We start from the raw sequence: 16,918 nt of genomic DNA, 5'->3' as shown, positions 1-16,918 counted from the left end.
GTACACTGCAGACACAGACACTTTAAAGAACAGCAGTTTGCATGTAAAACTTTTTCCCATAGCAGGCTATTATTCTCTATTGCCAATACAGATGAATACTCGAGCAGTGCAGAGAATGCAACCTACAAGGACATAAATGCTGCTTCCCTTTGCTTAGGCCCAGGTATTGTGTCTAGGGATTTCTACAGGGAAAAAAATATTTAAACATAATTGTGCATATTGTGGGTTGTATTTACCAATATTTGTATGAGACAGTTGTGAGTCATGAGCATTGCAAGACGTCATAACAGAAATGAATACCAATTTTGGTATTTTTATTTGCCTATAAATTCACAACTCAGTAACCATTAAAAACTTCCATTCACCCAAAACTGACATTAATGTCTTGCTTGACTTAAAGTGGCTTGTGTCTTTTATAGGCAGGAAAAGCAATGTCTGTACAATATACTAGGCCCTCAGGGTCTGCTGTATGCATATGTGTGGAGAGGGATAGCAGAGCAAGCAGGGATGACTTTGGTGCACGGCTACTCCCCAACTGTCCCGTCATAAGGCTGTGGGTGTATGTTTTTTTTTTGACAAGCTGCGATAATGTTATCGGTCAAAGTCAAAGATCTGACTGTAATCTGGCCAAGGTGCCTGGACCTCAAACTTCAAGCATATCTAAATCTTTCCATATGCTCTGCATGGGGTTTGCAGGTTCTCCCTGTGTTTGCGCAGGTTTCCTTCCACAATCCAAAAACATGCAGTCAGGTCAGACAGTTAAGTCATTCACTCCAATACATTAAGACACTCACAAAAAACATGACTTTAGGAATTTGTTCCATGCTTAGAACTTTGCAGCATTGTTTAGACTTAGTAGAGCTCTAATTATTGCTTGAAAAAAACAAGCAGTTCCGTGATTGATTTTTTACTTCCCGCCTGAAGTGTTCCTTTAAGATTGTCAATTTTTGTGTGCAATCTGTGAGAGCTTAGTAAATATTTACTCTTCCAAATTCTACCTGTAAATAAATTCTGGGATGTAATTCAGCATAAATTATCTTGATCTGGATGCTCCCCTGAGGTGGGAAGAGTCTAATGGTAGACGATGCTGCATTAAGCATCTTCTCGTTTGCATCCATCCGTGCGCTCACACGATCAGTGGCAGATGTGCCGCATCTCACGGCCCGTTTAGTATTTGTTTTCAATCTTCACTTCACAACATGTAATATTAAACAAATTATTCTTATGTCACCAAGCTGCTGTCAGCTTCAAGAGAACCTGTAGCAGATGAACAGGTGTGTGTTGGGAAAAACTAAACAAAAATACAATGGTTAAATCAGCTGGTGATCTGCTAATGGTAAGAATCGTCTTCAACATCATTTCAAGCACATCATCAGATCTGACCAGTAAAACATGCCTCTGACCTCGCTTTATGCATTTAATGTAAATATATTCCCTCAATTATTTGACAAAGTCACAAATAAGAGCCTAGAGTCAGCTTGCAGTAGCTTTTTAACAACAATATAGGGTTTGCAGGCTGACAAGTGCAACACAAAATAGGAAGAGAAAAGATTTCAATGTCTGTGTGAATTTGAAGATTATTTTTTCTCATAATGCTTATAGATACATAGATGAATGAGAACTATTTGCTTGTTTAGCCTACGTAAATACTTCTGTGTGCATGATCGCAAGTTCACTTCAAAGCTAACCGATGGTTAGGAGCATCCAATAACGAGTCCTCTACGCCCCCGCAGGATAGTAGCTGTTCCAGATCACAGTACATCCCCAACAATACCTTTACAGGCTTTTTTTCACTATAGAAAGATTTAGCCATCTTTGTTTAGGCATCATCCATTATATTTTAATTAGCATAAGCAGACATAACTATAGCAAGTGACACCAGTTGATGGCAAATGAAGTTAGCGGTGTTCTATGCTGGTTGTACAGTTTGCAGCACATTTAGAATGGTTACAAAAAGAAGCTTATTCTGTGTATTCACTGCCTCATTACACCTGCCAGACCTTGTGTCAGCCATTTCTCCACCAAGTCTTCATTCAGCAGTATTGAATAGTAACTCTCAAGGGGCCATTAAAGAACACAGCCACTTTATTAGCAATCTCACTCCATTACCATTTTAAATGTTAAACCCATTCTACTCTCTGAACATATACCAGGCAACTGAAAGTGTGCTGGGCCTTTTTTATATTTCTCTAATGGATCTAAGGCTATGTACACACATTAGGCTTTTGTCATTGGAAAGGATCTTTGTATTGCAGATGTTTGTCATTCACAGATCTGCCAGGACGGACCCATGAACGACGTTGAATGGCCGTTGTACACGTCAGATACTCCTCCAATACAAGCCCTGAAGAGATAATCCGACGAGAATCATCTGACGTGTGTACGTAGCCTCACTGTACTGGAATCTTTCCCCAGGAAAATGAAAGTTCTGATCAACGAGACACTCTCTCCAAGCCCAAACTAACTGACAGTAACCTGTAACACACTATTATATACGGTAGCAAAAGCACTTTATTAGACTTAAGGAGGAAAAAAAAGCCATGAATATAAAGCTACGGTTTGAAAAATACACAGCTTACTATGGTTCCTCCTGTCAGCTGAATCATCAATAAAGGATATACAAGCTGGCAGAAGGCACCAAAGCAAGTCATGGGGGCAGTAGGTAGTCAACTCATTTGACAAGAAACACTTGCTGCAGCCAGGACCAAAGCAAAGTGGCAGCTTTTCATGAAGATAAACAACCAGAAAAGTAAATACATGAAACCTGCTTTTAGCAGGGATGTCATGCATACAAGTAAAAAGAAAAGAAAACCTGCTTCTAAAAAAATTCTAGAAATTGCACCCCTATCTCTGTAGATGTATATTGCCTAGATGTTGGGTTATGGCCAAGAAGCAAGGGTCATGCACATTAAAATAAAAAAAGGTATGCTGGGGATTCCTCTATTTTCATACAATGCCAGAACACTATTTCCTTACACATATATTTGAACAGTAAAATAAATGAAAAAAAAAACATTTTTTTTTTTTTTAAAGAAAAACATCCAATTGCATTTAATAAAATACCAACAAAAAGTGAAATCCAAGCAGATTCATCTCAAGGGTTTGCAACTTCTCCACACAGCCCCTGTTCATGGAGGGGCACACCATTGCTTTTGCTAGTATGTATACACACACCACATCTAAATTTAGTGACACAATAAGACACAGCTAAGGTCTAAATATAACTTTTTGCTTTCTACTTACAAAGGATAGGCGATAAAGGAGTTTATTCAAGCAGGCAAAAAGGAGCAGCTAAACAACAATTAGCACTATGTTCCTGAATTAGGGCACTAACTAAAGATAGCCTCAACTGCTGACTCCATAAATCAACAAGACTTTCTATAGCCTTAATTATTCACTAGAATATAGCCATCATTGTTGAATTTTTGTGATCAAGTATCCATTCAACAAAGAATATTGCCAGTGGCTAGACTGCTTTCCAGAGGGAGACACCATAAAGATCCACAGACAACCACAATCTGTACAGTGCGGACAGCTGCACTACCCCAGACAAGGCTTTGTGGTGTGAACCAAGAGTTTTAATTGTCACAGCAGGTACGAGATAATAGATATATCCCAGGGCTTGCTGGATGACCCAGGTTCTCCCACGATAGTCTTTTCCAGTCTTCTAGAGCTTTATTAAATAATGCCCATAACCTCATCGCATGCACAACTTTAAGACCGCCCTCGCTTTCTGGAATGCTCCTAATAGGCTTGCCCCAACTTTCTGTACATTTCAAAGAGCACTAAAAACCTATCTTTTCAAAATTGCCTTCTAGTCTTCTGTTTCTTACCACCCTGTATCCCCTCTCCTATTATGTGCTACAAACCCCCCCCCTTCTCTTAGATTGTAAGCTCTTTGGACAGGGTCCTCAACTCCTCATGTGTCATTGAAGCTGTCATCTGCAACCCCTATTTATTGTACAAATGTTGTAAAAAAGTTGGGTAACATCTGGTTAACATGTCCAAAAATCTTGCGAACTGGCATTTCCTGTGCTCTTTTTTGTTTTTAGGTTTCTGTGGACTACAAAACCAAACCTTTTATGTTCTAATAAAGAGAGGTCCTATTCAAGTTCTATTGTTTCCTGTTCCATACAGTAGGGTAAATGAGCATTGTCATCCAAGTATGTTGGAAGAAGTGACTGGTAAACATAAAGGTAAGAAAACTATGCAACCATTACATCTTAATGTAAACTAAAATTTACACTTTTGTTTTTAGCTTATTTATGCTTTAAATGCATATCAGAATCATTTAATTTTACAGTCTAATTTCCACACAAAGTCTTTGCTTGAAGGCTTTCTTTTTCTCAGGCAGTGTGCTGATTGAAGCCATAGCCCATTCCCCGGTGCCATATGATCGCAGTGGATATATCTGTGGAAGCTACATGTATACAAAAAGAAGTACAGACTGCTATCACAGCACCAGCTACCTGTAGAATATGGCTGGGTGGTGGTTTGTCATTATAGCTGCTTCCATAGGGTCACATTGCTATACTCAATAAGCCAGCTTGCCAGCTTGGAGCTAGGGAGACTATTCCAGCCCTTGTGTACACATCATACAAATGCTGCCGATAGATTGGCCACATCTAGTTTGTCCAGTTTGCTTATTAATAGTTTATTCTCTTAACAGGTCTGTGCTTGTCTTCAAACAGGTTTACATACCATAAATGTTTTCCAACAGGTATACTTGTAGGTGTCTAAGTTTTTACTTTCTGTATGTATCCATGTTAAGGATCATTTCCTTTACTTTCTGCCCAGTTGACAATCAAGTGGGGGAAAAATTTATGCTACGATAACAGCAATGAAAACCGCATGAGGTTCTAACATTTATATTTATTTACACAGTACACATTATGGCACAGGAAGTGGGTTATCCTCAGCATGACCTAGTGAACCTAAGGAGAAAAGTAATCTAGCTAGTAAGGACTAGTAACCTGCAATACATTACAACTTAAACTTTAAGAACACTAAAAGAAGACTCTTCTAGATTTGCAGGTTTTCCTCAATGACTAAACAGAATAATACAGACTTGGAAGAAAATGAGCATGATGCAGAAACTTGACCAGAGTAAAAAAAACTTAACATCGGATTGGCTGTTTGAGCTTACCAAAACAGCCCCAATACATTTCCCTGCCAATACAGATTTCCCAACAAATGCAAAGATTTTTGCTAAAGGATGCAGAAAGCAGCACATACCAAAGAGGAATAGAGTCATTAGACTAGGACCATTGTGGGAACAGATTGTAGATTGTGACTACAGACTCTATAAAGCACTCTGTAATAAATAGCAAAGCAAATAGTACTGAGGTGTCCCTGGATTATATGACACTAAATGTAGACACCCTCCAATGACAGCTGCGATTCACCACAATCAAAGCCACTTATCACTACCATGGCTAAAACTAATAATTTGGTATATTTTATTTACTGATAGACATGTACATCAGCAGTGATTAAAGAAGAATTCCAACTTGAATGATGAATATTAAAACAGGATTTATATAGTGCCACCATATTACGCAGCGCTGTACATTAAAAAGGGTCTGCAAATGACAGACAAACACAGACAGTGACCAAGGAGGAAGAGAGGACCCTGACCCAAAAAAACTTCAATCTACACACAATCTAGGAGACATTATTTACTCAACCAACATGAAATTAAAAAAAAAATATTTAGACTGTAAAGCCTAGTGAGACCCAGTAGGGTACGAGTATACCAAGAGGAAATTTTAAACACAATATTACAGCAAGAAGCATTCTAATGACATTCATTGGGTTAACATGAGTTTTTAGAACTGCACTTACATAAAAATAGACACATAGCTTAATTCAGCCATTCTGGAAGGAGGGTCAGAAACTCATCCCAGTAGTCACAGGAGAATCAGGTCAATTGACCCCCACACAGATCCTCCTCTATCCATCATAGTGAAACCCAACAAATACAAAAAAAGGTTGACTGCCACCACACTAGTCATCCTATTAAAGTGGAAATCTTCACATAGAGACTATAAGAGAATGGTTACTAAAGATACATAGGACAGCAGAAATGGAAGAACTATCCACCAATCTAAAGATGGTATGACCCATTTCTACTCAAAATGGGCTTGCTGGCTACATTTTCGAACCACACTCACATTCCTGTCCTTTCTCTGACATCGTAACAGGTTGAATAGGGATGATATAGACTATGAACTACCCTGGTAAGAGATGCACCCCTGCATTTTGCGATTTATTCAAAAGAACATTTACCCAGCACTTAACAAGCACTGCATTTAATGATTTATTTAAGAAAATTTAACCAGCACGGCTACAACTGCAATCTGCAATGACAATTCATCCCATCTGGTTTGCGCATCGTGTGATCAGATTTGTTTTTTTAACAGGACAATGACCCCAAACACCTCCAGGTTATGTGACCAAAAACGTGGGTAATGGGAGTGCTTAGATGTTCTGACCTCCACAATCGTCCAACCTAAACCCAGCTGAGATGGTTTGCAATGGGTTGGACTGACAAGGGCTCAGTACCTGGTTGGTAAACCATTCCATGTGAGAATGCAAAAAGATATGAAAATAACCATTCTATTGGTTAAACTTGAATTTGGATGTGTATATTCTACCCCCCAACCTCAATATTCTGACAGAATTGCACTGTACATAAACTACTAAATATTATACATGTGAACTATACTTTCATCTGCTAAAATATTTGCAATTCTGTTCTGCCAGTCCTAGGTCAGAATAATCCTTGCTTGGAAATCACCCTGGATTACCATTCACTTCTTGGACAGAGATACTAATTCTAAAGTCTGTACAATTCTTGGTTGTGCTCACGAATGCCTTGCGCAGGTTGTCTTCTGTTGTTACCTCCTATTTTCTATAAAATTTCTATGTTGTAGTCTGACAACTGGGAAAAAAGTTCCCCCTTGATCACCGTTTTAGTCCAGGCAACGTCAGGCCCTTTTCACATTTTGCAAATTGAACAGTAAGCAGCTCCCAGGTGCATAGAACTGCTTGCTGCTGCTGTGCACCCAAAAGCAGCAAACTGCACTGCAGGTCAATGTGTTTGTGGTGGTGTTGTGGTTCTTTCTGTAGTAGAGGAAAAGAAACTGAAAGGCCAGAATTGATATAGCACTTCTTCGAACCATGGCACAGTTCCACCACAACCACGTGCAAACACATGCGCTTCTATTTGCTTACAAAAGAACAGAATATTAAGCAGCGTTAACTGTGCATGGATGGCCTACCGGTCACCCTGCATTTGCTTCTTCAAATCTTGTCAATGGTAATGCACCCTAAAAGCATGGCAAGCATACAATATTCATTACAGTTTAAGGTCTTAAGGTTATGTCTGGGAAAAATTTGTACATCTCTGCAATACATGCACATTTCCACATGTTTTGTCGGTTTATAAAAAAAAAAAGCTGCAATTAAAGAAAAATACCTTTGGAACTTTACAAAAATAAAAGCTCCTAATTAGGCTGAAGTGGCCCATGCTACACTGAAATCTCAAACTCATTTAAGTCTCCTTCCCTGGACTAAAGAACATCTCCCCCTTACATTCCAGTGATAAGAAATTTTAAATATTACATTTTGTCAGTCATTTGCAACCCCTAATTATTGTACAGCGCAATATGTTGGCATTCCTGTTTATAAATATAATATTAACTTTGGAATTGAACAAGTTTATACTTATATTAAGTATGATACTAAGTATAATTCTAACTGTATGGCCATTTAGCAACCCCTAGCTTTTTACAGATGTCCACAATGGGATCAGAACAACAGACACTAAGTGAGTCCTAATGACCACAAAGTAGATCTAATGCCACATCTTTCCTTACAGCACAGTGCTCGTCCAAACACAAACTGCCAGGTATGAAGCAAACATGAACCATCTGTACCTAAACAAAGCACTTGGGGGATGGATGACCTTTTGACAAGCTATAGGTCCAGAGGAGCAAATTGTGTGCATGACCCTATAAAGCTGGGAGGGTGGGCAAGTGCTGATGTGGCATTGTGCTGTGCCTGGTACATTGTGTGTTACAGATACACTTAGAACAGTGCAGCAGGCTCACATATAATCCCGTGTTCGTGCCAGATTTCTATTTGACAATAACATAATAAATATAATATATCATTACCAAACACACAATTAGATGTTGCCACACAAGTTCTACCTGATAGGCAGCATAGATGAATAAAGAGTCATAAGTACACATTTATACTTTGCTTATTACTAACCGGTTCCTGCTCTGGAAGCAGCAAACAGGAACGGACAAGGCTAGCATCTCTCAACTTAAAAAAGAAGACTGAACATCAAAATGTTCCCAATTGTAAAGTGGACTTTTTAAAATTAGCATAACATGATTGGACTGCAACATGGTAACTTTCCAACAAGTATAAAGGTTAGAGACTGCGGACACAAGGATCCCAACATCCTCCCTTGCCTACTGGGGCAATATAGCATTGTGAGGGAGGGAGTACTGTAATCTGTGATCCCAGTGAGATGAAAGCATTTATATGGAAAAAATGTATCTGATGCTAGGTCTGCTTTCATTTTCCCAACACCAGGATAAAATGTTAGTAGAAAGTGAAATATTCTCCTACAAAAGGCTTATTTAGTGAAGTGTTACAGTGCCAATTCTTAGGTGACACCTATGAGGTCTCCTCAGTGATGGACCAGATTGTGCAGAAGCCACCCTATCTCTTGCACACATTGGGCCTGATTTATTAAAGCTCTCCAAGGCTGGAGAGGATACTCTTTTATCCAGCAAACCTGAAATGGATTTCATGGAAGTCATTTGCTATTGGATAGCAAATGTTTTGTATCAAGGACCAAATCCATTCCAGGTTTGCTGGATCACCCAGCTTCACTGATGAAAGTGTATTCTTCCAACCTTAGAGAGAGTGAAATCAGGCCCAATGTATGTTCATCATTACATTATAAGACCCAGATTAGGGCCAAGTCTATAGGCACAGGTATGGCCACACAAAGAGGAGCCGTCATATCACAAACATGGTCCTATATTATTGAATGAGAGCCCATCATTCCTTATCACAAAAAGAATGTGTTAATAAACAGAATAAAAGTCAATAATGATACAATCCAAATTCACTTATCACATAATGACGAACGATCATGACACCCAAGGAAAGCACTAAATATAAAGGAGAGAATCGTTTGCCCTTTTAAGATAAAGGTGCAAAAAATAAAAAGGAAGAAGAGGGGCATTTGAGTGTAACCCTGGGCAAAGAGGCAAGGGTGATGGGTGTTCTTTATACACCCAGAATACCTCATTACATAGTCTGCTATGGATTTAGCCAGAGCCTTGCTCAGTGTTCTCCAGCACCTTTTGGCCGGGCGCCCTACCCGGCACTTTTCGGTAACCATGCAGCTGTTTTTTGTTGGTTACTGTTGGGTCACTAAACAGGCTGCCATCCTCCTACAGCTTCTTCCCACCTAGCTAAAATTATTTCCTGGGGAGAAAACTGTTGCTGATCTTTTAAAATTGCTAAGGACTTTAATGACCAATATTACTGGCTGAACTAACCAAGTGACCAATTCTGTTGCACTGAAAGGCTATGTGGGTGCAGATAAAGTATTGTGGAGTCTGAAAGAGGAAAACATAATACTTTAACACTGCGCCAGCTATTTCTATTATTGCAGTGTGAGATATATATATACATTGTATATACAGTGAGGGAAAGAAGTATTTGATCCCCTGTTGATTTTGAATGTTTGCCCTCTGACAAAGAAATGACCAGTATATAATTTTATTGGTAGGTTTAATGTAGGTGTGAGAGACAGATTAACAAAAGAACTCTCAAAAACCCAGTGCTCCAAAGTCAGAGCTTGATGTGCATTGTAATGAGTGAAATAAGTATTTGATCCCCGATCAGCCAGTCTGGAAACCACTTCATGTGCTTCTTCTTGATCCACTCCTTTGTTGCCTTGGACGTGTGTTTTGAGTCATTGTCATGCTGGAATACCCATCCACGACCCATTTTCAATGCCCTGGCTGGGGGAGGGAGGTGCTCACCCAAGATTTGATGGTACATGGCCCTGTCCATTGTCCGATGCCGTGAAGGTGTCCTGTCCCCTTAGCAGAAAAACACTCTGCTCTGCAAGATTTCAGGCCTTTACGGCGCAGTGTGTTACCAATTGTTTTCTTGGTGAGTATGGTCCCAGCTGCCCTGAGATCATTGACAAGTTCCCCCCATGTAGTTCTGCGCTGCTTCATCACCGTTCTACTGATCATTGCAACTCCACGAGGGGAGATCTTGCATGCAGCCCCAGGCCGAGGGAGATTGTTATTTTGTGTTTCTTCCATTTGCGAATTATTGTGGCAACTGTTGTCACCTTCTCAGCAAGCTGGTTGGTCAATAGTCTTGTAGCCCAGTCCAGCCTTGTATAGGTCAACAATCTTGTCCCTGACATCCCTAGTCAGCCCTTTGGGTCTTTGCTATGGTGGCTAGTTTGGATACTGGTTGATTGCTTCTGTGTCTTTTATACAGCTACTGTAACAAGTCTGGATTAGGAGCACTCCCTTACAGAGGGTGCTCCTAATCTCAGCTCATTACCTGCATACAGGGAAGACACCAGGGAGCCTGAAATCTTGCTGGCTGATCAGGGATCAAATACTTATTTCACTCATTACAATGCACATCAAGCTCTGACTTTGGAGCACTGGGTTTTTAAGGGGTTCTTTTGTTGTTAATCTGTCTCTCACACCTACATTGAGCCTACCATTACAATTATAGACTGGTCATTTCTTTGTCAGAGGGAAAACGTACAAAATCATCAGGGGATCAAATACTTCTTTCCCTCACTGTAAAGGTCTATGTCACTGTATACACTAATTCACACCCCCAGTCATTATGCCGTCTAATCCTCCTTACAATGTGAGATACAAGTCTGCATGACTATACATATCAATAGATAGGGGCCCGCCAATGATTGTGCAGTGTTAGATGTTCTTTACACGGGGGTGAGATCTATACATAATAGATACGTATATAGTTCGAGGTGACTGTATATACCAATACATGGAGCCCCCCATTGATCAATGTTCTGTAGAATCCACCTTAGGAGGGATATGTCATATATATCCTATATAGAGGTCTGTATAACTTTATATATAATTTCTCCGGAATGTTAGACATTTACCTTCTATATACATGTCTGTCACTCATACACAGAGCACTTGTTATATAAAGAGGCCCTGTCATGTGACACAGCACGACTGTTCAACAATCCACCACATCCAGGGAATGGTGATCCAAAGGGTTGTGTTTGGATACATTGTAATGTAAACAAATATTGTGTCATATATGTGGATACAAAGAGTCCCTGACATAACAGCACTGGGAGCCGGTATGACCTCACAAACACACACAACACAATTCTCACTTCCAATCACCAATCTCATACAATGATTGGACTGCATAGGAAAGTGAATTCAATGGCAGACCAATCAGAAGTAAGCAATATTTTGATTTCTGATTGGATGTATAGGTAAATAGTGATGGCTCACCCCATCCACAGCCAATGATCATGGTATCAGAGGAGCGTGTTATATTTTGGGATTGGACACAAGAGCCATCACCTATCAGACTGCTCAGTCCAAAATTGGCAGATCTGTTTCTGCGTAATAGGACTTAGTAATACATTACACTACAATAATTGGGCTCTGACTCGCTACATTCAACAGATACAATGAGGACCTGTCATGTTACATATCACAGCACAATAGGTTACACCAACACCAGGTGTATGCAGACACATTTGAGGTGTGCACACATCACAATAAGAAGCATAATATATAATAAAGTGGACCTGTCATAGTACCCATCACAATAAGAAGCATAATATATAATAAAGTGGACCTGTCATAGTACCCATCACAATAAGAAGCATAATATGTAATAAAGTGGACCTGTCATAGTACCCATCACAATAAGAAGCATAATATATAATAAAGTGGACCTGGCATAGTACAAATCACAGTAAGAAGTTTATTATACAAATTAAAAAGTGGACCTGTCATAGTACAAATCACAATATAAAGCATAATAAAGTGGACCTGTCAGGATACACTTCAGGAGGCCCAGAATATGTGGCTATTAATAGGACCTGTCAAAGCATATATGACAAATGTACTCAGAATATAATAGTGGACCTGTTATAGAGAAATCATTCTGAGCCATATTCATAAAGCTACTGTCATATAGTTTATATGTTTTGGGTACAATTGTCTTTGTTTTAGGCTAATGTAGTGAAGTGGTGTTAATATTAGTCATGACAGGTGCTCTTTTATCATTAACAATTTGGGCCATATTACACTATGACAGGTACACTTTGTATTACCAGATTTTGGGTCTTATTATGCAAAGATACAAAGTGCACCTGTTGTGACAACAATGATATTACATCACCACACCCCCACCCACTAAAACACCAATCACAAGCAAGGCCCAGGATATAAAGTGGACCTGTCATAGCACAATGAGGACCTGCCCAGAGTCTGGGTATTATTGCGTATTATGATTGTAGTAGTTCCTGGTTGATGGAGGGTCCCTGTGTGTGTAGTGACCAGTGCAGAGAACACAAAACATGATGAGTATTAGTGACAGGTGCTCTTATTATCATATGTTGTGGCAATAATACAAAGTGCACCTGTCACCATTACCCAGACTGATGATATAAAGTGCACCAGTCACCAATACCATGATACAAAGTGGATCTGTCACCAATACCCAAAATGATGATATAAAGTGCACCTGTCATAGCACAATGAAGATTCACTATATGGCTATGGTTTTATAGCACAGAAGATGAGTGCGCCATACTGAGCCCAGGGGCACACATATATCATGGGGGTAATAAAGTGCACCTGTCATGCAGAATAATAATGGCACATCACCATATTACACAGAATAACAACCAATCCCCATAAAGCTCCAGGCACATATATGGCATAAAGAGGACCTGTCATGGCACACAGTGAATGGAAAGCTTCCATCCCCAAGACATGAAGCAATACGCTGGCCATGTCAGGTGCAGCCATGGCCTGGGGGCACAAAGAGGACCTATCCTACCCCATAGGGAGCTGGCTTAGAGGAAGTGACAGCACCATTGTATTACACTGAATCCTCACATCCATATCAGTGCCCAGTCATGTATCTCACACACAGCTATGGGGCTATGAAGAGGACCTGTCATGACACACACAGGTAAGCTGCTATGCAGGCAGTGATGTCAGGCCAGGCAGGGTGACAATGGCAGCTGACAGTCTGCAGTGCTTAGCTCAGAGTGTGGGGCTTTCTCTCACCTCCGCCTGGTAGCCCCCAGCAGCTGACATCTCCCCGGCTCCGCTCAGGCCCCCGGCCTCGGACTCCAGGTCCCCGTTGAGCAGTGAGGGCCCCTCGGCCGATCCCCCGCTTAGCGCCGCCATCTTGAAGTTATCCAAAGGCGCGGGAGCGAGCACGAGAGACAGGCGCGCTCGCCCCCGTGCAGCCGGCCTAGCGGCTTGTCCGGAGGGTCACGTGATTGAGGCGGAGTCGAGCAGGGAAGAGGAGAAGAGAGGTGCGTGCGCGATCAGAGACCAATCAGAACGCCGAATTATAAAGGGGGTGGGCAGGCTGGAGCCGGTTGACGTCAGAGAGGGGAACCCTCGCTTGCGATGTCCGCCTCCTCTTTCTCAGGCGCAGTGTGCGCGTGCACGCTACGGCCCCTGACGTCATTGGAGTCTGGGAGCGTGACGTCACATTGTTCCCCATCTTCCTCAGATGGTCAGAGTACAGCTGGTCAGACTATAGGAAAACAGAGCCTTCTATAGGCTTGGAAAGCCCAAGGTTGGCACTATTGATTGCTCAGCAAATCCCTTTATTTATAGTTGTTACCAGTTTCTAATATACAAGTTCCATGATATCCTTATATCCTTGCTCACTCCTACGCTGCCAAATACTGGTATGCAGAATCCTGAAAACAAGGCATGTGAATGGCAAGAAGAATGGATCACGTGATCTGTCATCAGCAAGAAGCAGTGACATGGGAAAAATCCATTATTTCTATAAAATGATGGGAAGAATAATACATTGCATAAAAAATTCAATGAAAAGACCTGCATATGGTAGATAGGGATAGACCTATCATGGTAACATGGTGCCTGGGAAGGTGATGGGCACGGTGCCATATAATGCCCCATTCACCAAGGATTTCTTTACCTTTTGGGTTTGGCAGAATATACACCAATATGGTGATTCTGCTCTGAGCCTCTGACACAGTCCAATATGTCAGGTGGTGTGGATTGAAGTTAGCGCTGGCACTGGACTGCTGTGATAAAATATCCACAAATGTGTCAGATCCTTGGAATGGGGGCAGCAAACTGAACATAGTGGGCATTGATGTAATACAGAGACAGGCACAGAAGGATGTGCCAGCTCCAGTAATCTTTTATCAGCAGCTGGTAATTCTGTTAAACTTGGTGGTGATTCCCCAATGCTGGGACCGACTGTCATATTGACAGCAGTTGTGTTATGGAGGTGGCAGGGTAGATCGCACACAACTGAACCTGGCTGTCAAAATCACAGCTGGTCCAAGCATTTGAGGTGCCCCTGCCAGAATGGTGCCAGATATCAGCTCTTTTTTGAGAGTGGCACAAGAATGACTGCTGTGCCAGCCAGGTTACAGAGCTTTTACCCATCTCAGCCCAATGCGTCTCCTAGAATATCAATCAGAGGAGAAGGGACTGACTCAGGAAACTTTAACATGTCGGTAGTTTTTCTATACCAATTAGTTACTTAAGAATGGAAATACTGGTCTGGCTGGTAAAATATGGGCTGGGTGTCAACCCTAGGGAAGTTATTTAAATATATTAATATAAGCAAGCTGCTGCCAAGCAAAGGTATGGGAAACTGGGTACTGTCATGGGAAATCCAATCTATATATTTTTATATTTAACCTGTTAGACTGTAAGCTCTTCTGGGCAGGGTCCTCTCCTCCTCCTGTGTCATTGTTTGTATGGCATTTAAAACCTCTGTTTAATGTACAGCACTGCGTAATATGTTGGTGCTATATGAATACAGTTTATTATTAAATCTTTACAGATACTTTTTGTTATGCTGCCTTTTGCTACAAAAGTTTAAATTCTTTTTTTCTACACTCAGTACCCTATAATGAATAAAGTAAAACTACTTTACTTTACTATTACAAACAACAATCTTAAATATCACATTGACACAAGTACTTTAAGACCTTTTGCAACAACAGTTGAAACCTAACTGTTCTCTTGATCACTGCTGAGATGTTTCTGCACCTTGATTGGAGTCCACTTAAGGTAAATGAAATTGATTGGACATGATTTGGAAAGGCGCACACATCTCTATAGAAGGCCTCATAGCTGACAATGCAAATCAGAGCAAATAACAAGCCATGAAGAAAAGGAACTTCCTGCAGAGATCAGAGCTGCTAGACAAAAGCTGGGTACACTGGGGTCATGAAGAGATGGACATGATCAGCAACAGTATGAGAGAAGGTATATAAGAAAACCTGTGGCATTTAAACCAACGGTCGCTAACTGGTGGTCCGCAAGAAAATTTTGGTGGTCTACGACTCTGGCCAGTGCGCCCCTTGGTATGGTCAGGAGAAGAATCTCCACAGGGCGGAGGGGCGCACTGGCCAGAGCCGGGGACCACGTCCCCCATACAGATCGCAGGCTCAGGGAAGTGGGCAGGTTGTGTCTCTGCACAGGTTCAGACCTGCAATGCGAGAGTGGATGGGTTCTGGCATCATGACGTCACTATGGCAGAAGTTTCTTCCCCTTTGAGTGACATCGACATGCGCAGTCCGGAGCCGGTAAATTTAGTGGTCCGTGGGTCCAAAAAAGGTTGGCGACCACTGATTTAAACAATTACACCACTATGTGCCTGATCCATTGATACAAGGAAGAATGGATCCTTGCTTTTATGACACCATATTCTGACCACCTGAACCTTACAGCAGCAAACTCATCAAACCAGGGCGCCTTTTTCCTGCTGTTCAATATTGGTGAGCCCATGCAAACTGAAGCTACGGGTGCCTGTAGCTGCCAGGAGTGGCCACAATGTTGTCTCTTGCTGTGAAAGTTCATCTTCTTCAATGTTCCACATGGTGTGCATTCAGGGAAGCTCTTCTGCAGACCTTGGTTGAAAATTACTGTTGGCTTACTAAAGAGTCTAGCCACTCCGTTCTGACCTCTGCCATCAACAAGGCATTTCCACTCAGAGAACAGCTTCATGCTGGATGCCTAGAGAAAATAGTTCATGAAAATTCCACCAGACCAGTCCACCTGGCCAAAAAAATGGTTTATTTGTCAAATCTTTAAAAATTTTTTGACACCAACAAGCATGCCTGGTTTAAAAGTCCCTTAAATCCCCTTTCTTCCCCATTCTGATGCTTGGTTTAAACTTCAGCAGATTGGTCCAGAAAAATTTGGACATTATTTTAAATTTTTATGTTTTAAAAATAATACAACAAAAATATTCTGAATGACAATTTTCGCCTTTATATTGCACTAAATTCAAAAACAGTACTAGAGAAAGAAAAACAAGGGCCGTGCAGCGTGACGTCAGTGTAGTATTAAGTTGTATGAGGCAACCGTTGCCGAGCCGTACGCTTCAGTATTGTTTCCACCATAACAATAGTCACCCCGCTCCGCAAATACCAATTCTCATCGGTTTTATTTTATTTGTTTATTTCTCAGATGCTCTTTTAGGTAAGTATGACCCTAACTGTGTATTTTCTCTGTTATTTTTAATGGCATCAAATAGTTTGATTTTGATAGCTATCATTTCTTGTTTTGGTCTTAGATTCGAATGAAAAAAACCCATAATAAGTGAG

General features: G+C 41.0%; 1 protein-coding gene across 4 annotated transcripts in view; it reads right to left on the bottom strand.

Moving 5' to 3' along the window:
- BRAF (B-Raf proto-oncogene, serine/threonine kinase) overlaps nt 1–13,537 on the bottom strand; it is a 55,125-nt gene extending 41,588 nt beyond the window's left edge. For 2 of the 4 annotated variants that reach the window (XM_072400207.1, XM_072400209.1), the window contains exon 1: nt 13,371–13,537. In XM_072400207.1, coding sequence (XP_072256308.1) covers nt 13,371–13,493 — 123 coding nt within the window. In that variant the 5' untranslated portion in view covers nt 13,494–13,537. The remainder of the gene's footprint in view (nt 1–13,370) is intronic. The other 2 variants (XM_072400208.1, XM_072400210.1) reach the window with 2 other exon arrangements.
- Nucleotides 13,538–16,918: the final 3,381 nt, after the last annotated feature.

The sequence above is a fragment of the Pyxicephalus adspersus genome, chromosome 2 (assembly GCF_032062135.1).
Source record: "Pyxicephalus adspersus chromosome 2, UCB_Pads_2.0, whole genome shotgun sequence".
Taxonomy (NCBI): domain Eukaryota; kingdom Metazoa; phylum Chordata; class Amphibia; order Anura; family Pyxicephalidae; genus Pyxicephalus; species Pyxicephalus adspersus.
This window is presented reverse-complemented; position numbering and strand designations above follow the sequence as displayed.